Source organism: Gopherus flavomarginatus, chromosome 1 (assembly GCF_025201925.1).
Source record: "Gopherus flavomarginatus isolate rGopFla2 chromosome 1, rGopFla2.mat.asm, whole genome shotgun sequence".
NCBI lineage: Eukaryota > Metazoa > Chordata > Testudines > Testudinidae > Gopherus > Gopherus flavomarginatus.
The window spans coordinates 26,840,215-26,863,149 of record NC_066617.1 but is presented as its reverse complement, the minus strand read 5'-3'; the positions used below and the strand labels follow the sequence as shown (position 1 = coordinate 26,863,149).

The 22,935-nt window shown below is 41.0% G+C and overlaps 2 protein-coding genes across 7 annotated transcripts in view; one reads left to right on the top strand and one right to left on the bottom strand.

Annotated features, from left to right (window-relative positions):
* FBXL13 (F-box and leucine rich repeat protein 13) overlaps positions 1 to 22,935 on the top strand; it is a 183,904-nt gene that overhangs the window by 53,316 nt on the left and 107,653 nt on the right. For all 5 annotated transcript variants that reach the window (XM_050925534.1, XM_050925516.1, XM_050925507.1 and 2 more), the window contains exons 8-9: positions 864 to 959; positions 4,344 to 4,479. In XM_050925534.1, the coding sequence (XP_050781491.1) occupies positions 864 to 959; positions 4,344 to 4,479 (232 nt within the window). The remainder of the gene's footprint in view (positions 1 to 863; positions 960 to 4,343; positions 4,480 to 22,935) is intronic.
* LRRC17 (leucine rich repeat containing 17) overlaps positions 19,196 to 22,935 on the bottom strand; it is a 39,954-nt gene continuing 36,214 nt past the window's right edge. For both annotated transcript variants that reach the window (XM_050926013.1, XM_050926009.1), the window contains exon 4: positions 19,196 to 22,838. In XM_050926013.1, coding sequence (XP_050781970.1) covers positions 22,435 to 22,838 — 404 coding nt within the window. In that variant the 3' untranslated portion in view covers positions 19,196 to 22,434. The remainder of the gene's footprint in view (positions 22,839 to 22,935) is intronic.

Genomic DNA, 22,935 nt, shown 5'->3' with positions numbered 1-22,935 from the left:
AGGGATTTGGGTCTTGGGGTCCCCAGGGAAGGTTGTTCAGGGGGACCAGAGTGCCCCAAAACACTCTAATTTTTTGGGTGGTGGCAGCAAGTACCAGGTCCAAGCTGGTAGCTAAGCTTGAAGGTTTTCATGCTAACCCCCATATTTTGGACGCTAAGGTCCAAATCTGGGACTAAGGTTATGATAATGGTAATGCTGAAATCTATATTCAGTTTAATCACATCTCCCTTATGTTCTAGGAGAAGTAACTAACTGCAGGCAGAGGACAAGCTGCTTCTCGAAAGAGATTATTCTTAGTTGCTACTCTCAAAATGTTTGTGGAGATGAAATCTTTGGGAAGCAATAATGTAAAAGGGATGTGGAAAAGAAAATTCACAATGATATCTCTAGGATACAGATTGTAACTAAATCAGTTATCTTTTGGAGCCTACTAACATAGCGCATCGAGCAATATCAGGCTCTTTACAGAGATCTGTGGGGTAAATTTCATAGCAAACTTTGGCTAGGCCTGTGAAAGGTGCTACAGACAAGGAGATCTGATTTCTCGTTCCTGTGACTCCTTTAAAAATCTTCCTCTCAGGACTCAGTTAGCTGAGAAAACTGGTCCCTTGATTGCTATATCAGGCACTTGGTCATAAGTGGCTGTATAATGTCTTATCTGACTTCACATGGCTCTAGAGGGGAAAGTAGATCCTACTTCAGCATAACATACTTCAGTCATATAAAATAGCTGACAGAAGCATTTTAAGTCTGTTGTTTTGGGTTGGTAAATGAATATTGTCTTTCTTTTTTTTTTTTTTAAGTCTAATGGTATTTCTTAAGCAATATTTTCTATTTTCATATATTCTGTTTTTCTATCCTAGATCTTCCATTATATCAACTTAATTGATCTGGCAAGATGTGCTCAAGTTAGCCGAACCTGGATGTTGCTAACACAGGCTAGTTCAATATGGACTGATGTAAGTAAGACTACTTGCAACTATGATATAATAAGAGGTTTAATGTTTTACTTCAATTTTATTTAAAAAAAAATGAGGATAAACCAAGCTAGTAGGTTACTTTTTAAAAAATTATAAGGACCTGGGGTGAAATCCTGATGCCACTGAAGTAAATGGTAAAATTCCTTTTAATTTCAATATACCTAGGATTTCACCTCTCTTCTCAATTATATAAATATAAATTAGGAGTAAATCCAGTGAAATCAATTATGTTACGTCACTATAAAAGTGGTGTAAGTGAAAGGAGAATCAGACACTATGTATATATTTACACCTTGAATTCATTGTAGGTATAAAAATATCAGATCCTTATACTTATACAATTTGTATTCATTCAGTGAGTTTGTGTCTGAATTTCTTACATTCAGGACATGATCTATACATTTGTCATTTTAAAATGAGGAATAGTCAACTACTACTGACTATCAAAATATAATTAAATATGATTTAAGGAAACTAAACACTGAAATCCAAAATAATAATCCAGAAACTGAAGGCTAAAATCCAAATAATAATAAAATATATCTTGCTATCATAACTGAAAGAATGGTCAAGTAATGAACATGGTATAGAATGTTTTGTTTATTGTCATTGAACATTAGATGAAAATTACAATTTAAAGTTTTGCTTGTCTGCCACTAGAACACTGACAGTAATAACAGACACTCTGAAGATAGATTTTATTATTCTTCAGTAAAAATAACACTTACTCCATTCTGGAAACTGCAAAAGAGAGTATTTGTAATAAATTCTAAAGTCACATGTACTCTGTCTCTCAAAATTCTGAACCTTCTGGTTATTTCAGGAACATCAGGTTATTTATTTCAAATGGTATTCAGTGTCATTGTCTGAAAAAATACATACATGTGGATAATCTGTTTGTAATGTGTATATATCATTTTGTCTAATCTTATCAAACCATCAAAAAGTTAAGAAAGAAGCAATCATCATTAACATCTCCTCTTTGTGCAAGATAATAAGTACTGTAGGAAGAAGAGAAGTAATTTTAGTGAAACCATTTTCAAGTATCGGAAATATTAGGAGGTCTCACAGATCCTTTCTCAACATAAGAGCAGTAAGCACTTCTGTAGTAATGGATTTCAGAGTAGCAGCCGTGTTAGTCTGTATCCGCAAAAAGAGCAGGTGTACTTGTGGCACCACAGAGACTAACAAATTACTTGAGTATAAGCTTTCGTGGGCTACAGCTCACTTCTTCAGATGCATAGAATGGAACATATGGTAAGAAGATATATATACATACAGAGAACGTGAAAAGGTGTACGTTGCCATACCAACTCTAAGAGGCTAATTAATTAAGATGAGCTATTATCAGCAGGAGGAAAAAAAACATTTGTAGTGATAATCAAGATGGCCCATTCCAGACAGTTGACAAAAAGGTGTGAGGATACTTAACAAGGGGAAATAGTTTCAATTTGTGTAATGACCCAGCCGCTGCCAGTCTATATTCAAGCCCAAGTTAATGGTATCTAGTTTGCAAATTAATTCTAGTTCAGCAGTTTCTCGTTGGAGTCTGTTTTTGAAGCTTTTCTGTTGCAAAATTGCCACCTTTAAGTCTGTTACTGAGTGACTAGAGAGGTTGAAGTGTTCTCCTACTGGTTTTTGAATGTTATGATTCCTGATGTCAGATTTGTGTCCATTTATTCCTTTGCGCAGAGACTGTCCGGTTTGGCCAATGGACATGGCAGGGGGGCATCTACCAATGTGATATATGCCATCATGTGCCAGCAACGCCCCTCTGCCATGTACATGGTAGCTTTTATCTTTATAATGACGCACAGAAAGATTAAGTGACTTGAGCATGATCTCTTAGAGTGAAATCCTGCTCCTAATGAAGTCAGTGGCAAAACTTTGTTGACCTCAGTATAAGAACTGCTAGACCCTCCATGAGACTCCCAATCCTGTGCTCTAACCATTAACCTACTCTCGCCCTCCTTCTGAATTAAAATAACGGTGATTGCTCTTCATAATGATTGAAATAGAGCACATATGGCATAAAATGTAAAATGGATAGATTTAGTACGGTGGATGTAACATAAGTTGTCCTTTTAAAGGTGACCTGCAAAGGAAAGATATGTTTGTGATCTTTCTTGTTTTTTTATTAAGAACAAGTTTAAAGAAGGCTTTAATATTCATTTTTTTATCTTAAAAAAGGAAGGATTTTTAGATGGTTTTTGTCGTTAGAAATATCTGGTCTTGACTTTCCCGTGTTTCCTAGAAGACTCCTTAGTCAGACTGTTTGAAACTCTTTTCTCATTTTTTTTGTTAACACATATTTAACTCGGAGTTTTAACTCTCCAGGGAGTGAGTGGGAAGGAAGATTAAAGATCCACCCATGCCTAGTTCTTCAGCTTATCTTGGGTCCAGGCAGAGGTGAAAGTAAGCTGGTATGGTCCGGTACAGCATACTGGCAAGAGCCGGTACACTGCTGACCGCACTGGCAAGGGGCAGCTTCCCCAAGTTGGCAATTTAAAGGGCTTGGGGTTCCTGGTAGCAGCCAGAGCCCCGGGCCCTTTAAATCGCCGCAGAACCTCGCTGCCATAGCTGTGGGGCTCTGGCAGCGGGGCTCTGACCACGACTTAGAGGGCCAGGGGCTCCACTGCGGTAGCGACACCTGGAGCCCTGGGCCCTTTAAATTGTCGCCAGAGCCCTGCTGCTGGATCCTTTGGGCTCCTGGCCGCCGCTGCACCTACTTCTCCTGCCGGAGCCCTAGGCCCTTTCAATATTGATTTAAAGGGCCTGGGATTTTAAAGCCCCCGCTCTTCTGGTTGGGACCCCACCCCTTCTGGTTGAGGCCCCGCCCCTGCTCAGGACTCCAGCGTACCAGTAAGTCCATTAAGTTACTTTCACTCCTGGGTCCAGGTGTCTAATCATTCAGCAAAAGAGGGAAGACAAAACTTTATATTCCTGATATATCTAAAGTTAAAAGTTAATCTTAAAAAAATCATTTACAATAATTTAGGTCTTTAGACAACATAAAGGAAAAATCAAAAATGGGAAAAGCCAATAGTTAATTTTTTCTTTGTTGGTCACTTACGTATGTGTTCTCCTTGTGGATTGGTCAGTATGCCAGCCTGGTCATAATAGAGTTTAGGCCTCAATCCTGCACACACTTATGCACATATTTAACTTCATGCATGTGAGTATTCTTAATAAACTGTACTAGACTACTTGTATGTAAATCTGAGAATGTGTTTCAGCATTTGCATGATCAAAGTCTTAGATTGTACAGCAAATTTCTAACACTTAGTACTTTTAATAATTTTGTCTATTTTGTATGTATAACATTCTTTGATATCTGATATCTGCATTGTTTAATTTGTTTAGATTGATTTTTCTTCAGTAAAGCACAAGATGCAGGACAAAACACTAATAAATATTCTGAAGAAGTGGCGTCCTTATGTGGTACGTTTGAATCTTCGTGGTTGTTCTTCTCTTCACTGGCCAAGCTTTAAAAGTATTAGTAAGTATTTTAATATTTTTTAGTTCAGTCTCTTCATTTCCCTCTCACTTGCATCTTTTTTTTTTATCAGATGCCTCTCTCTATCACTAGTTTTTTTCTGCTTTGCAGCATATGAGCTTCCCTTCAACTCCAGCCATGGCAAAGCATAATGAATATGGGATTAGTAGGCTCCTTTAAATTGCTTTTCTCCACTAGTCCCAGTTTCTAGGCACTATAATAGCCTTTTAGCTTATCAGTATTAGAGTTGTATAGAATAACTTTTATTGTGTTGGAGATACTGTGAATATAGTTTGACAAATGAGGCTGGAATGCAAACTTGTGCTTAAATGTACTTGCCAGAACCCAACTGCACTGAGGTAATTATAACAACATTCAGATGTACACAATACTGTGATGATGTATTCTCATTTAAAGTTGAAGTCACAATATTCAATGTCTGGGAAATCTTGATTTCCAGCATCAAAGGGTTAAAAATGGAGGCCGAGAACACACTAAAGAAGACTTGTCCAGTTTTTTATGTTTAGGACACTGTAAGAAAAATTATAACCGTACACGCCTGCCAATAATGCAAAATAAAACAGTAACTTCCTTAGTGCCTGTTTAAATATTTCTTGCTATGGTGCTCTGTGGTGCCACAGTGCAGGGCAACTGCACCTGCATTCCCCCTCATGGCCCACCAAGATACTTAAACTTAATTCAGTAAAGTCTTCCAAGGATAAGCAGGAAACTGCTATGTCTGTTATATATGGAAACCCACAGAAGACCATGAAAACAACGTTTTGAGGCTAAGGTGGGCTTCAGCAGAACAAAAACTAACTGAACGGATTTTAAAAAATTGCATCTGGCCACGTATAATATTCCTAACTGCGAAAGTGCAAAAATCATGAGTGATCCTCAAAAATCATTATGATAAAAATATAAAATTTCTTGGTCTTTCTTTTGATTTTTGAATTCCCCCTGCCCACCTATGTCTGTATGACACTTAGTTGCCATCTTTCAAATTTATAGTGAGTAAGGTAATTTTGGCCTCTGTTGCAGGAGCTTCTACTGGGGGATCAAAATAAATTGAGCACACAGTCCCTACCGAGACTGAGGAGCTTCAGTTAGAGAATTGGAAATTGTATGTGCTTTTGTCTATTGTGAAGAGCTAGAAATCAGGACCGTGTAGTGAATTAAGCTGTTGTCTATAGCACCTTGGTCTCACTTGTTGAGGAATTTGGAAGGTGTGTAATCAGTTAAGGAGGGGATTACAGAAAGAGAAAAGATGATCTTCTGTTTAAGGAAGTTGAATGCCGGCCTGGAAAATGGATTCTATTTCTTCCTCTAACTCAGAGTTCCTGTGTGATGCTGAGCAAGTTGCTTACACCAATATTTTTAGTGCTGGCCACTAATTGCGTGTTCTTTTGATTTGCGGAAGTGCTGAGCACTCACAACTGCAATGGAAGTCAACTGGAGCTACTCATTAAAGTGCTAGGTACTCTGAAAAATGAGGTCCTAGGTGACTTGAGTTGGACACCCAACAAAATTAGTGGACATTTTTGACAATTTGGGCTTTAATCAGCTCTACATCTGTAAAACAGGGATAAAAATGCTACCTATACTCACAGCGGTATTGTGAACATTAATAAATTTATGTTTGTGAAGTACTTGGATACTATGGTGACAGCACCATAGAAATGCCCAGAAGGAACTTATTAGTTCTGTATTCAGTGTAGGGTTTGGATGGTGTATGGTCTAAGGTCACAGTGAGTATTGAATAAATATCCATGCACTGTAGAAAAATGAGTATGTGATCTTGTAATTAAAGATTGTATTGTGATTAGGGCTGTGGGTTTGTCATGGAGGTCACTGATTCCATGAATTTCTGGGACCTTCGTGACTTCCGCAGTGGCCAGTGCGGTTGGCCCGGGGGCTGTCTGAGCAGCTCAGGGAGCCCTTGGGCCAGCCACATCGGACACTGCTGGGGCAGTCTTGGGCCACCACGCCCACCTCCCTCAGCAGCAGTAGGAGCTTGGTTGTAGGAGGGAGATCAGGGCTGGGGTTTGGGGCACAGGATGGAGTAAGGGCTCTGTTCGGCTTTTACCTCGAGGGGCTCCCTGGAAGCAGCAACATCCCCCTCCCTCAGCTGTGGAGGAGTGTCCAGGCAGCTCTGCGCGCTGCCTCGGACTGCAGGCACCACCCCTGCAGCTCCCATTGGCTGCGGTACCCGGCCAATGGGAGCAGCGCTTGAGGCAGAGGCAGCATGCAGAGCTGGAGCCAGGTAGGGAGCCTGCCATCCCCGCCAACCTGCACCCTGTGCACCAGCGGGGGTCCCAACCTGTGCACTGCCATCTCCCCCTCCCCGTACCAGCAGGGGTCCCATGCCGCGTGCCACTGCCCATCCCCCCCAGCACCCACAGTGCCCCCTGAGCCGCCCCCTATGCCTGAGTACCTGTGGCACCCCAGGCCACCCCTTTCTCCCCCTGAGATTTAATCAGGGGTATATAGTACAAGTCATGGACAGGTCATGGGTCGTGAGTTTTTGTTTACTGCCCATAACCTGTCCATGACTCTTACTAAAAATACCTATGCATAAAACATAGGCTTACTCATGATGGAAATGGACAGGCACCTTTAAGTTTTGCATTTCCTAACTTTTGAGTACTTGACTTGGCAATCTTAATGTTCTTTTCACATACTTTATTTATTTATTGGATCTCTGTATACAGAGCCTGGCACAAACAATGAGTAACCAATTGCTGACTGGGACATTACTGCAATATAAATTACTTGTCCGATAATCATATGGTATCTTAGAGCCCATCAGTAACTGAAGTCAGAGTCACAGCTATATGTCCAGGTATTGTTGCTATGATTAAAGGACTGTGAAATGCTATAGAGCCCAAACCAACTTGGCTCAACTTGGGAGGAACCTTTGAGCCTCTCAAGTCTTTTGGGTCATTTTATATTTATAGTTTTTATATCTGAAAGGAAATAAAGGATACTATATGGCCTCAATAAAAAAAAGCGAATGAGGGTGTCTGAGATATAATAATGAAACTTAGTATTTACAATGAAGATTACTTTATCTTTAGAAGCTCATAGAATATAAGTGCTTGGAGGTGTCCTGAAGCGTCTGGGAGTAGACTGATATAAGTAGCTCCTGAACTTAGTAGTCAGCACTTGCATTAGAAGCATTAGCTGAATCTTTCCTTTTACATCAGTGTCCTTAAAAGAACAACAAAATCTTAAATAATATATCTTTTTCTTGTACATACAGCAGCTCATGTTACAACCCATCAGTAATTAATCCAATCACTCTGCATTGCTAATCAAATCACTGTGTAAATCCAATGTTGTTTTGACATGCAGTTGCTCTCCTGCATGCTAGGCTATTTCGAGTGAAGTAATCACTAGCACTTTGGTCTGTAAAACTTTTGTCGATAAGGGGTGTGAAAAAACCACCCCCCGACCGACGTAAGTTACACTGAAAGAAGTGCCGGTGTCCTTATAGTGGTGCATCTGCAGTGGTCCAACTGTGCCACTGTAAGATGTCTAGTGTAGACATAGTCTAACTCAAGTGCACTAACTTAAGCTACTGTTACAGTGAAGACAAGCCCTCAGAGAAGCACTTGTAGCATGATCCTGAGAGAAAGCTACAAGACAGAGAACTTTTTGGGTAGAGTAGTGGCTGGAAAAAGAGTAAGAATATGAGCAAGGAAACTGTACCGTGTTGTTTGATTCCCGCCATGTTCAAGGAAACAGGTCTTTATCTATATTCTTTGTAAATAAACAGGATTGTGTCCACAAAATACTTGTCTGTTTCATTAACTTCTCCTCCTAGTGGAAACAACCCACAAGACCCTGACTAATGGCTAACCGCTTGGGTGTAATGGGGCCACAATTGTAATTGCCTGATATTTAATAATATATCTTATTTTATATATCAAGTATGATCTCTGTTTACAATAAATAATACAATTTGAGTGAACATTTTCAGTAAATTGTCTCCAACCTGTTCATGCTGGGAATCTAGATCCTGTCTCTTCATCCATATTTGTGGAAGGCCTCATTAGTAGCTTAATATTGTGGTTCCATTGTACTTGGGGCAAGATGTGAGGAGCTTGTAAGTAGGAGCCACACCCATTCATGTCACTGAATTTAGTTCTGTGGGGGCTGCTGTGCAGTGCAATTTGGGGGACAAGCATGGATTGCGGTTTAGCTGGCCATTTCCCCTGCAGAACAAATAAAAGGAGCTAGTGCAGTCATTGGTGCTATATAGAATTTTAGTTTTTAAATAGTTCCAAAGCTTTAGTTTGCAAACTTGACACAATCTCCTGCAACAGTAGGTATAATGAAGCTAGGGATTCCATTAGAGCAGGGGTCGGCAACCTTTCAGAAGTGGTGTGCCGAGTCTCCATTTATTCACTCTAATTTAAGGTTTCGCGTGCCGGTAATACATTTTAATGTTTTTAGAAGGTCTCTTTCTATAAGTCTGTAATAACTAAACTATTGTTGTATGTAAAGTAAATAAGGTTTTAAAATATTTAAGACGCTTCATTTAAAATTAAATTAAAATGCAGAGGCCCCCAGACCGCTGGCCAGGACCTGGGCAGTGTGAGTGCCGCTGAAAATCAACTCGTGTGCCGCTTTCGGCACACGTGCCATAGGTTGCCTACCTCTGTACTAGAGTTTTGCTACTTGGGATCTAGTCTCCCCTTAAAAACTAGATGATAACTTGAAGATTGGTTTCTGTTTATGAGCCCAAAGTACAATTATTACCAAGTTAATACTTATAAGCCTCAAGTAATTATGCTACAGTATTTGATGTATGTATATAACTAATGCTGCAGTATCTTATGTGCCGTGCTGGGAAAGGGCCCATGGTCATGGTACATGTAAGTAACAATGACATAAGGCTCGGAGGTCAAATTTAGGTCCTTCATGGTAGCATCCTATGAAATGTTTCCAGTTCCACATGCAGGGTCAGTCAGGCAGAACTGCAGGGTCTCAATGCATGGATGAGACAATGGTATTGGGAGGAGGAATTTAGGTTTATTAGGAATTGGGGAATCTTTTGGGAAAGGACGAGCCTATACAGGAAGGACATGCTCCTCCTAAACCAAAATCGAATCAGATTGCTGGCATGTAAAATTAAAAAGGTTGTAGAAAAGTTTTTAAACTAAGGGCTGGGGGAAAGCCAACAGATATGGAAGAGCATGCAGTTTGGGCGAAAACATCCCATAGGAATGAATTTGCTGAAGGGGGAACTCTATATATTAGTAAAGAAGATAGGATAGAAGTTGATAATGTACAGGTAGGAACTGAAGAGAAACAGCTGAACAAAACCCAATCCCATTCAGTTACATCACAACTAAATACTGACTCATTTTATAAGTGTTTTCATACAAGTGCTGTAAGTCTAAACACTAAGATGGGTGAACTTGAGTGCCTAATATTAAATGAGGATATTGATATAATAGGTATCACTGAAACTTGGAATGATGATAATCAATGGACATAGTACTACAAAATATATAGGAATGACAGAGTAGGTTGCGTTCATGGGTGTGTGGCATTTTAAAGAAAGTATATAGTCGAATACAGTAAAAATCTTAAATTAATCAAATTGTACCATAGAATCTCTGTGGATAGAAATTCCATGCTTGAATAATAAGAATATAGTAGTAGGAATATACTGCTGACCACCTGACCAGGATGGCGATTATGATTGTGAAATGCTCAGAGAGATTAAAGAGGCTAAAAAACAAAAAACCCAATGTCAATGTGGAATTTCAGCCAGCCCCATATTGACTGGGTATATGTCACCTTAGGAAGGGATGCAAAGTTAAAATTTCTAAATACCGTTAAAGACTGCTTCTTGGAGCAGCTAGTCCTGGAACCCACAAGGGGAGGGGCAGTTGTTGATTTAGTTCTAAGTGGATCACAGGATGTGGTCCAAGAGGGGAATATAGCTGAACTGCTCAGTAATAGCAACCATAATGTAATTAAATTTAACATCCTTTAGGGGGGGAAATACCAAAGAAACCCTCTACAGTAGCATTTAACTTAAAAAAGGAGAACAAAATTGAGGAAGCTAGTTAAATTAAAAGGAACAGTCGCAAGAGTGGAATGCCTGCAAGCTGCATGGAAACTATTTAAAAACACCATCATAGAGGCTCAAACTAAATGTATACCTCAAATAAAAAAAGAGGACTAAAAAAGTGCCATTATGTCTAAATAACAGAGTAAAAGAAACAGAGGTAAAAAGGCATCCTTTAAAAATTGGAAGTCAAATCCTAGTGAGGAAAATAGAAAGAAGCATAAACTCTGGCAAGTCAAGTGTAAAAGTATAATTAGGCATGCCAAAAAAGAATTTGAAGAGCAAATAGCAAAAGGCACATAAACTAAGGGTTTGTCTACATCACAAAGTTGCAGCGCTGGTGAGGGGGTTACAGCGCTGCAACTTAGGAGGTGTACACATCTGCAGGGCATCACCAGCGCTGCAACTCCCTGTTTGCAGCGCTGGCCGTACTCCCGTTTTGTCTCGGGTGTAGAGGATCCAGCGCTGGTGATCCAGCGCTGGTAATCAAGTGTAGACACTTACCAGCGCTTTTCTTGACCTCCGTGGAATAAGCAGGTATCCCAGCATACCTGAGGAAGCCTCTGGTAATCAAGCTGGTCTCCTTCCCCGGTTTGCTCTCGCGTTCCCCGAACCCCCGAGCAAGCAGGTCTTCCCTGCGGTTTGCAGGGGGGTTCGGAGAACGCGAGAGCAAACCGCGGCGAAGCTGGTCTCCTTCCCCGGTTTGCTCTCGCGTTCCCCGAACCCCCGAGCAAGCAGGTCTCCTTCCCTGCGGTTTGCAGGGTGGTTCGGGGAACGCGAGAGCAAACAGCGGCGAAGCTGGTCTCCTTCCCCGGTTTGCTCTCGCGTTCCCCGAACCCCGAGCAAGCAGGTCTCCTTCCCTGCGGTTTGCAGGGGGGTTCGGGGAACGCGAGAGCAAACCGCGGCGAAGCTGGTCTCCTTCTCCGGTTTGCTCTCGCGTTCCCCGAACCCCGAGCAAGCAGGTCTCCTTCCCTGCGGTTTGCAGGGGGGTTCGGGGAACGCGAGAGCAAACCGCGAAGCTGGTCTCCTTCCCTGGTTTGCTCTCGCGTTCCCCGAACCCCCCTTGAAGCCGACCAACAGCGCTGCAGTGTGGCCACATCTAACACCACTTGCAGCGCTGGTTGCTGTAAGTGTGGCCACTCTGCAGCGCTGGCCCTATACAGTTGTACTAACACAGCTGTAACAACCAGTGCTGCAAAATTGTAGATGTAGACATACCCTAATGGCAGTTCTTTTTAAATACATCAGAAGCAGGAAGACTGCCAAGAAATCAGTGGTTCTACTGAGTGATCAAGGTGCTAAAGGAGCACTCAAGGAAGAAAAATCTGTTGCAGAGAAGCTCAGTAAATTCTACAGAGGATGTGAGGGAGATTCGTACATCTGAGCCATTCTTTTTAGGTGACAGATCTAAGGAACTGTCCCAGATTGAAGTGTCAGTAGAGGATGTTTTGGAACAAATTGAAAAATGAAACAGTAATAAGATCCCAGAACCAGATGGTATTTACCCAGGAGTTCTGAAGGAACTCTAATATGAAATTGCACAGCTAACTGTGGTATGTAAACTGTTGCTTAAATCATCTTCTGTATCAAATTATTGGTGAATAGCTAATGTGATGCTGATTTTTAAAAAAAAAGTTTCAGAGGCAGTCCTGGCAGTTACAGGCCAGTAAGCCTAACTTCAGTACAAAGCAAATTGGTTGAAATTGTAGTAAAGAATAGAATTATCAGATACATAGGATGAACACTATAGGATGGAGAGTCAGCATGGCTTTTGTAGAGGGAAACCATGCCTCACCAATAGATTAGAATTCTTCAAGTGTGTTAACAAGCATGTGGTCAATGGTGATCCAGTTGAAATAGTGTACTTGGACTTTCAGAAAGCCTTTGACAAGGTCTTATACCAAAGGCTCTTAAGCAAAGTAAGGAGTCATGGCACCAGAGGGAAGGTCCTTTCATGGATTAGTAACTGGTTAAAAGATGGAAAACAAAGGGTAGGAATAAATTGTCAGTTTTCACAATGGAGAAAAGTAAATAGCAGTGTTCCCCAAAGATGTGTACTGGGACCTGTGCAATTTTACTTATTCATAAACGATTTGGAAAAAGGGGTGAACAATGAGATGGCAAAATTTGCAGATGATACAAAATTATCATAGAATCATAGAATATCAGGGTTGGAAGGGACCTCAAGAGGTCATCTAGTCCAACCCCTTGCTCAAAGCAGGACCAATCCCCAACAAATCATCCCACCCAGGGCTTCGTCAAGCCTGCCCTTAAAAACCTCTAAGGAAGGAGATGCCACTACCTCCCTAGATAACCCTACATAAATAGTTAAGTCCAAAGCTGACCACTAAGAGTTATAAAGGGATCTCACACAACCAGGTGATTAGGCAACAAAATGGCAGACGAAATTCATTGTTGATAAATGCAAAGAATTGCACGTTGGAAAACTTAATCCCAACTGTACGTACAAAATGATGAAGTTAGCTGTTACCACTCAAGAAAGATCTTGGAGTCATCATGGATAGTTCCCTGAAAACATCTGCTCAGTGTACAGCAGCTGGCAAAAAAGCTAACAATGTTAGGAGCCATTTGGAAAGGGATAGATAATAAGACAGAAAATATCATAATGCCACCATATAAATCCATATAGTATGCCCATACCTTGAATACTGCATGCAGTTCTAGTCACCCCATTTTTGAAAAAATACCATATGTTATAATTGGAAAAGGTGCAGAGAAGAGCATAAAAATTATTAGGGATATGGAACAGCTTTCATACAAGGAGAGATTAATAATACTGGGACTGTTCAGTTTAGAAAAGATATGACTAAGGCTGCGCTGCCCTGAAGATAAGGGCAGCCCCACAGACTCTGGCCACTAGGCTGCACTACCGTGAAGATAAGGGCAGCCCCACAGATTCGGGTCACTATAGACTGTGGTTGCTAGACCTCACGGGCCCGAAGATGAGGAGCCACTGTCACTGAAAAGAGGTGATCCCCACTTTCCTCCTCCTGATGGCCTGATACCCCATGGCATCCTCTGAAAGGGAATGTCACAATCATAGAGGATCATGTAATTAAAAAACACACAAGGGAGCTGAATTAAGGTTGCATGGGCACCCTGAATTCTGGCATTTCCTAACTTTTATGTGTAATTTTTAGGTTTTTTAAAAAAAGCAAACTGAAAAAACAGAAATTCCTGTATGTGACGTCATATTGACACCTATATGAGTCAACTGCAGGGTTGGAACCTTTAGATCAGGAGTAGTCAAATATTTTTTGTCAAGGTCCAAATTTCTTGGTAAAGGTATAGTCAAGGTCCAGACTGCAGAGAAATATTTTTCACATCTCAGTAACAATAATGATAATAATTAGAGCTGTCAAGAGATTAAAAAACTTAATTGCAATTAATCGCACTGTTAAACAATGATAGAATACCATTCATGTAAATATTTTTGGATGTTTTCTACATTTTCAAATATATTGATTTCAGTTACAACACAGAATACAAAGTGTGCAGTGCTCACTTTATATTTATTTTTGATTACAAGTATTTTCACTGTAAAAGAGCAAAAGAAATAGTATTTTTCACAATGCTCCTAATACAAGTACTGTCATGCAATCTCTTTGTCATGAAAATTGAACTTACACGTGTAGAATTATGTACAAAAAACCTGTATTCAAAAATAAAACAATGTAAAATTTTGAGCCTGCAAGTTCTCCCAGTCGTACTTCTTGTTCAGCCAATTGCTCAGACAAACCAGTTTGTTTACATTTGCAGGAAATAATATTGTTGGATTCTTGTTTACAATGTCACCTGAAAGTGTGAACAGGTGTTCTCATAGCATTGTTGTAGCCAGTGTCACAAGATATTTATGTGCCAGATGCGCTAAAGATTCATATGTCCCTTCATGCTTCAATCACCATTCCAGGGGAATTGTGTCCATGCTGATGACAGGTTCTGGTCGATAACAATCCAAAGCAGTGCAGACCAACACATGTTCATTTTCATTATCTGAGTGAAATGCCACCAACAGAAGGTTGATTTTTCTTTTTTGGTGGTTTGGGTTCTGTAGTTTCTGCACTGGAGTGTTGCTCTTTTAAGACTTCTGAAAGCATGCTCCACACCTCGTCCCTCTCAAATTTTGGAACGCATTTCAAATTCTTAAACCTTGGGTCAAGTGCTGTAGCATCTTTAGAAATCTCACATTGGTACCTTTATGTTTTGTGAAATCTCCAGTGAAAGTGTTCTTAAAATTAACAACATATTATCGGTAATCATCCAAGACTGCTATAACATGAAATATATGACAGAATGTGGCTAAAACAGAGCAGGGGACATACAATTCTCTCCCAAGGAGTTCAATCACAAATATAATTAGCACATTTTTTTAAACCTCATCATCATGGAAACACGTCCTATGGAATGGTGGCCAAAACATGAAGCAGCATATGAATGTTTAGCATATCTGGCGCGTATATACCTTCCAATGCCAGCTACAGAAGTGCCATGCAAATGCCTGTTCTCACTCTCTGGTGACACTGTAAATAAGAAGAGGGCAGCATTATCTCCTGTAAATATAAACAAACTTGTTTGTCTTAGCGATTGGCTGAACAAGAAGTAGGACTGATTGGACTTGTAGGCTCTAAAGTTTTACATTGTTTTGTTTTTTGTGCAGTTATGTAACAAAAAAAATCTACATTTGTAAGCTGCACTTTCACGACAAGGGGATTGCACTACAGTACCTGTATGAGGTGAATTGAAAAATACTATTTCTTTTGTTTATCATTTTTATAGTGCAAACACTTGTAAGCAAAAATAATATACACCTTGATTTCAATTACAACACTGACTACAATATATATGAAAATGTAGAAAAAATCCAAAATATTTAATAAATTTCAATTGGTATTCCATTGTTTAACAGTGCGATTAAAACTGTGCCAACTTTCAAATCTCTTCTCTAAAGTATGAGGGTGCTAGAGCTTCTTAAAGACTAGGTTGCCAGAATTGTTTAATATAGGCAAACCATGTTTTCCCCTTGCTTTGTTCTCGGAATCAGCTGAACCATTTTGACTTAAATTTAAAAAATAAATAAATAATCAGACTGAAACAGACACCTGACATGGAAAATTTCAGCCTAAATGGCTGTCAAAGTTATAAGCAAGTGAAAAAAGTTTGTGATAATGGGAAGTGTGGGGAACCATCATAATAAAGTATCAGAGGGGTAGCCGTGTTAGTCTGGATCTGTAAAAGCAGCAAAGAGTCCTGTGGCACCTTTTAGACTAACAGACGTATAGGAGCATGAGCTTTCACGGGTGAATACCCACTTCCGACGAAGTGGGTATTCACCCACGAAAGCTCATGCTCCAATACGTCTGTTAGTCTATAAGGTGCCACAAGACTCTTTGCATCATAATAAACAGTGCCAATTGCCTCACCTACAGTTAATCATAGCACAGTAGTAACTTCTATATTTTGTGGGTCTTTATCAATGCATAGCTTTTAATATAAATGTCTCTAATTTTGGTACAGTTTTAAAATATGTGGTCACAGCAGAGGTACACCTTGAATGTGAGGGCAGAGGGATAGGAGTGCCCTGTCCTGGGCACCACGGCAACTGTTCTAGTCCTTCTGAGTCCCGCTCTCACCTCTTCCCCTCTGCTTGCACACAGTTACTGCCTCCCCTTTGGCAGAGATGTGCCCTGCCCTTGCCTACTGCTGTGTCGAGGGGCAGGAGCTGGCCAGAACCTGATTGTTTGGGAGCTGAGCCAGTCAGCTAATGGGGAGGCAGTAACTGGAGCTGGATGGTGTGGGTGAAATTGGAGGGGAAATGGAGCTGAGCATGGGTGGAAACATTAGATCAGCCCCTGCAGTATTTCCATTTTGGGGGTGCCATCCACTGTTGCCCTGGTACTGGGGCACTGTTTGCTTGTGGTATTCAAACTTTATATCTCTGTTAAGCAGTAGATCATTTATTACAGTTCTTCCCTGATTAGTGATAATGAGAGTCCTTTTCGAATAGTGTACTTATGAAGAATACTTACTGCTACCCTACCCGTAAGGTTGTATGTCTAATTGTTTTTTCTCACCTCCTCTGTAAAAAGACTATTTTCCACTAATGTATAGTATTGATTACCTAGAACTAGATCAATGCAACTAGTAAGTTAAAATGCGCTTTTGCTTATCTGAAACCTGCACATCAAAGACACTAAATTTTATTCTATATGACTGGACATTATATCTACAAACTGTGTATCTTTCTATAATTGCTGAAATTCTGTATCTTCAGCAGGCTCAAAATCAAAGATTATAACCATTTTTAACTGTTCACTTTCATTTGTTAAAAGTGATTCTTGGTAGTACTGTCTGTGTGATTGTCTGCAAAGAATCTAAAAGAAGTGTATATTCGAAACAGCTTGTTCTAATTATTATGGATATTCAGTAATCCACTTTAAGAGTGAAAGACATTTCAATCAGTGTTTTTTTCTATTCAAATTAGTATCAACAATTTATTCTGTTACAAATCCACTGATACTGGGCATACAGCCTGCTTGTGCATATCTTTTGAACTGTTATGGAAGGTTGATTGAGGCAGAGAGTAAGATATGATGCTTTTAAAATTGCTGCAGGCCTATTTTCCATCCTGCTGTTTTCAGATTGCTGAAGATCGTATCAGAGTGCCACTCCTCAAAGGTTTTTCTTGCTAACAAACTAAATTGAATTGTCTGTTCAAGTATAGCCTAAAGCAGTGGTTTTCAAACTTTTTTCCTGGCGACCCAGTTGAAGAAAATTGTTAATGCCCGCAACCCAGCAGAACTGGGGCAGAGGGGTTTGGGATGTGGGAGGGGCTCAGGGCTGGGGCAGAGGGTTGGGCTGTGGGGGTGAGGGCTGTAGGTGGGGCCGGGGATGAGGGATTTGGGGTGCAGGAGGGGGTCAGGGACTGGGCTGGGGGTGTAGGCTCTGGGGTGGGGCCGGAGATGTGGGGTTTGGGGTGCAGGAAGGGGCTCTGGGTTTAGGATGGCTAGGGCTGGGGCAGCGGGTTGGGACACAGGAGGGGGTCAGGACTCTGGGCTGGGGGTGCAGGCTCTTGGGTAGGGCTGGGGATGAGAGGTTTGGGGTACAGGAAGGGGCTCTGAATTGGGGGTGCTCAGGGCTGGGGCACGGCATTGGGATATGGGGTTGGGGTGTGGGCTTACCTCGGGCGGCTCCTGGTCAGCGGCACAGCGGGGGTGCTGAGGCAGAGTTCCTGCTTGTCCTGGCACCGCAGACCTTGCTAAGCCCTGGAAGCAGCCAGCAGCAGGTGTGGCTCCTAGGCAGAGGCACGCAAGGGGCTCCATGTGGCTCTCACCTACAGGCACCACCCCCCAAGCTCCCATTGGCTGGTTCCTAGCCAATGGGAGTGTGGAGCCAATGCTCAGGGCAGGGGCAGTGCGCAGAGCCCTGTGGCCCTGCCACCTAGGAGCCAGACCTGCTGCTGGCTGCTTCCAGGGCGCAGCGCAGTATCAGAACCGGTAGGGACTAGCCTGTGTTAGCCAGGCAGCACTGCCAACAGGACTTTTAACGGCCCGGTTGGCGATGCTGATCAGAGCCACCATGTCCCATTGCCTTACATTCCATGACCCGTAGTGGGTTGTGACCCGCAGTTTGAAAACCACTGGTCTAAAGATGTCATGAGCTTTCCACTCTAACTGCCATGAATCACAGTTCTGATCTCATTCTAGATGAATCCAAGATTACATAGCTTTTGGCAACTTTTTTTTTTATTGTTAACGATAGAACCGCACTGACCTTGGCTGGTTTTTAGGGCTGGTTGGCTGGCTAAACAAGTTTTGTATTTGCTACCCTGAATGAATCAGTTGCAAAATGTTGGGGGTTTAATTGTTTTTATGCATTCATGTATTTCTACTTTTGTGGGTAAGGTATGTGCTTGATATGTATATTGTAGCAGTTTGTTTTGTTTCTGCAGTTATAATACACTTCCCAAACTGACAAACTCAAACTGACTTTGTGCCAAAAGGAAAATAAGCATATTGGAGGGATAAAATACAACTCATTGTTTGTGGTATTACTCCACCCACCCAGTGATCTGTAACAGGGGAGAGATCCTGGGGAACTATTTGACCTCCAAATGTACCTGGGAGTTGCATTCAGGGGGTTGCTGCTATAAGTATTCACAGCACAGGAACTGAAGATTTGGCAAGGAGTGCTCCGCTGATTCCCAAGGTCAATGCATTCTAGAAGGCATCCACATTTTGTGATAGTTTTGTTTTTAATAAGAATTACGGTTTTTAGGGACCCCCAAACACTACACTCATTAAAAGAAAGAGAAAAGCTCCCAGATACAGCTGTTTATTGGAGTTGGAGGAGAAAGGAATGTAATAAAGAGAGAGACGGGTGACAGGAAAAAAAGAAAATAAGGGGGCTGTAGGAGTTAGGAGGGTTGGCCCAAGATTTTCTAACATCATTTGGATTCAGAAATACTCTCGGGGGCATTTGTACTTAAATGGTAGAGAAGAAGAAATTTCAAGATGCAAGTGTGATTTGTGGTTGTGGTGCTTCAATGGAGGACATGTTCTGATTTATAGCAAATGGCAGATCACCTTTTTTAATAAATAAACCACTCCCCTATAATTCTACAGTTTTTCTTTTTTTCCTGATCTGCTATTTCTCCTCTTCCATTTTTGTGCATCCCTTTCTCTTTTCTATACATTTCTTTCTCTCGCTTTTTAATTTGGCTGTCCTCTTCTGTTGTTTGGTTCCACACTGTTGTGATCCTTTTTGCTCCAGCCCCATTTCTGTTCTTACTATTGTAACTAACCTTTTTTTCCTCACCACCTCCCCTTTCTGGGTCACTACAAAGATTAACGTACATCAAACACTGACGTGTTCCAGGTAGATTGTCAGTTTTCCCAGAGTTCTAGAACCTTGTGGGTTCACAATAACCACTTGCACACATGTCTATTATATAAAGCTTTTTTAGTGCCATTGGCCTAAGGGAAATAATGCAGTAACCCTAGGCATGAAGGATTACAGTTGACTGTAATTAGTTATACATACTGTAATTACTAGTTTAAACCCCTTGAAGCAGTCCAAGAAAAGGTGCACAGTTAATGCTGCTTTTAGAAACTCTTCAGGCCTGGGGTGCACCTTCCAGTCCATCCCTCTTTTGAGGGCAAAGTCTTTTTCTCCCACCTTCAGTATCAAAGATCTGGGTAGATTCCACCTCAAGTTTCCTTTCTTTTGGTACTGTTTCAGGAGTCTTTCTTGGTTATCTCCTTCAGTGTAGTGATGTCTGTGCTCACAGGCTTCTCCTGCAGGGCAATTATCAAAACATAATCCCCCTGAGCCTCCAATTTGATATGTCCGCTTTTTACTGGGCTCTACTCCCTGTGTTAAATGATAGGCAGTGTATTCAGCTTTGTCTCTTTAAGAAGTTCTTACTCTTGATTGTCTTCTATGATAGTTTCCAGTCTCTGGAACTCTTCTGTAGCAGCAGCATACTCTCATGCCACTATTTCTTTGAAAAGCATGAAGAGCTGGTCCACCTAACCATTAATGCCTCTTAATCAGTTGTTTTCCATGTATCACTGCTACTCCCAAGGGTGTTGGCCCTAGTGGGACTATTTTAGTGACAGTTTGATGATTCAGTATCACTGTAATCTTTAGATTTGTCACTTGCAGCAACTCAGCCACATCTCAGACTTTAACTTCACACACACAACTCCTTGAGTTGCTAACTCTTAGTGGTTAGAGACCTTCCACACAGCATCCCACCTATGCTCTGCACCTGGCTGGTAAGTTGTCTCTTCTGGACCTGATCCTGGCTTTCCCCTGGCTAGTCTTTTTAAAACACCGCCTGTCTAGGTGCAGTGCTGGCTTTTTGTCCATAACAGTTGACATGGAGTGGTTTATAAACTCACTTTTTCCTCCTCAGCTTTTCTTCACTAGCTCTACTGCCAAAAACAGCTGTTCTCTTATGGGTCCACTATCTGTCCTTTTCATCCCTTCTCAGTAGTTCTGCTGTTCTTGATTGTCCTCTTCCCTACCATCCTGAGGATCTCTGTGCCGGTAAAAGCCCCAAGATTTGGAGAAGAGGGGGTAGTTCAGTTGATGCTAGCTACTGTCTGCACAAGATTTTTTCTTCCTGGAGCTTTTAAATGTTCCAGGAGGTACCACCTGATAAAATAAATTTTGTTGGCCAAGTGGGAAGTTCTTCCAACCTCCCAAGATAATCTTTATTTTTAAGATAATTCTGGGGCTGGGGACAGTGATGAGTAATGCAACGGTCGGTTAGCTACACAACTCTTCAGAGGGTATGCAAAACTGTCTAAGTTCTTCAGTTTGGCAACATAGCAGCTGTAAGTGATTGACTTATTACAAGAATAAGGGGTGTGAAAGAATGCCTCAGTTCACATCACATTTTCTGCTAAAGGATTCTTTGGCACTCCCTCACACTCTTACCATATCCTGAATTTCTCTCTGGTTTAATGTTTTATATTAGAAAAAACTGTTACCAAATGCCCTGGATTACATTTTTAATGCAAAACAACATATGTGAGCTTTTGGGCAGGAGGGAGGGATCCGTGGCCACTAGAATGCAGTATAGAGTTTGAAAGCTACATTTTTTCCCTCCATACAGCCTTCCAGATCTCTTCCGATGGTCAGTTGCTTGCATGTATTGTCAGACATTTCAAATGCAGAGCCTGATTCTGCTTCCTACACTCCTGCATAACTGTCAGTGATGTATGAGAGGAGGCGTGATCTGGAGTTTGAGCTGAGACCTCTGAGTCTGATCTCAGACCTGCCACCAATCTGGTGTGTGGTCTTGGGCAACTCACTTAACCCTTCTTTGTCATCATTTCCCCGGAAGGGATGCTAATGCCTACCTCAGAGAGGAAGTGTTCAGACTGGTTAATATTAACTGATGCAAACTTTAAAAAAGAAAATACTTTATAGATGCTAAATGTTATCAGTCAGTGGAAGTATTGCTAGGTAAATGAGTGTTGGATCATTCCCTTTCTTGGGAATATTGGGCAGTAAGGGTCCTTGCCCTGAGGGGTACTGACCATCTATCTGATGTTCATATATGTATGTGAACTCCTCACAGCCTTTAATGTATTTATCCTCATAACATCCATGTGAGGTAGGGAAGTGCTATTATTACCATTATAGATGGGGAACTGAGGCACAGAGAGACTAAGTGACTTGCCCAATGTCACAGAAGAAGTCTGTGTCAGAACAGGATATTGGGCTTGGGTCTCCTAAGGCCCAGGCTAGCACCCTGATCACTGGAGTGTTCTTTCTCTCTACTCCATGTGCAATTCCCGTTGATTTTGTACTCTGTTCTAGTTCAGTTTGCAATTTGATTATTTGGTATAAATATCACACACAAGAGAACTGCTGCATAAAATGTACAGAACTTTTCCTGGGAACAATTCAAGGAGCCAATAAATATAAAGAAATTGCAATACGTTCAACACAGAGGAGCTTTGGGCCCAGTCCTGCATTGAGTTCCATGAAAATGCAGGGTCTGCCCATGCAGAGCAAACTGCAGGATCATGCCTGGCTGTACATAAGATGATTTGTTTCCACTATAGATCTATATCTATACATTTATATTGTGTAGGTTCAAATAGTTACTCAAACACATAGCAAGGGTGACCAAAAACAAATGGTCAGAAACAGTCAATTTTTAAAAAAAGATGATGTGTAACTAATACCATCATGTCGTTAGTAACTTCAATTAAAAAAATCTATGTAAGCAGATATTTCCTTATGGACAAACAACACAAGTAACAAAAATGTAAACAGGATTTTTTCTGACATAAAAATATGAAAAATTTGAATCTAGTAATAAAAAAATTCCCAAATTAACCTATTACAGTGACAATTACACCATGCTTCTTTACTGTTTGAACTGATTGTTCTTTGTGTCGTTCCCATTCCTCATCTTCTTTGTCCTGCTCAAATGTTTCTGGATAAACTGGCAGCTTGTCTTTTGGGCACTCCTCATAATAACTTCGGACATATTTTCCAACATACCACCCTTTGTATTCCTCAGGCGTTTCGCATTCTAGGCCAGTGTAGTGAACGTTGTAGTGATGCTCTAACCAGTAGAAAAGGTAATGAATGTTGTAATCACATCTCCAAGGGTTCTCTCTCAGCCATAATATTTTCAAAAAGTAGAGGTCTTCTAATACTCCATATTCAAAATTTTGCAGTGTGTTGTTTGATAAATCAAGCTCCTCTAAGTTAATGAGTCCTGAAAAAGCAGCTGGTCGATTAAAAAAAAAGTTATTGAAATGTAGAATTGATAGAATAAAATAGAAAAATATCCTTGTAACAAGGGAAACATTCTCATATTAATATGG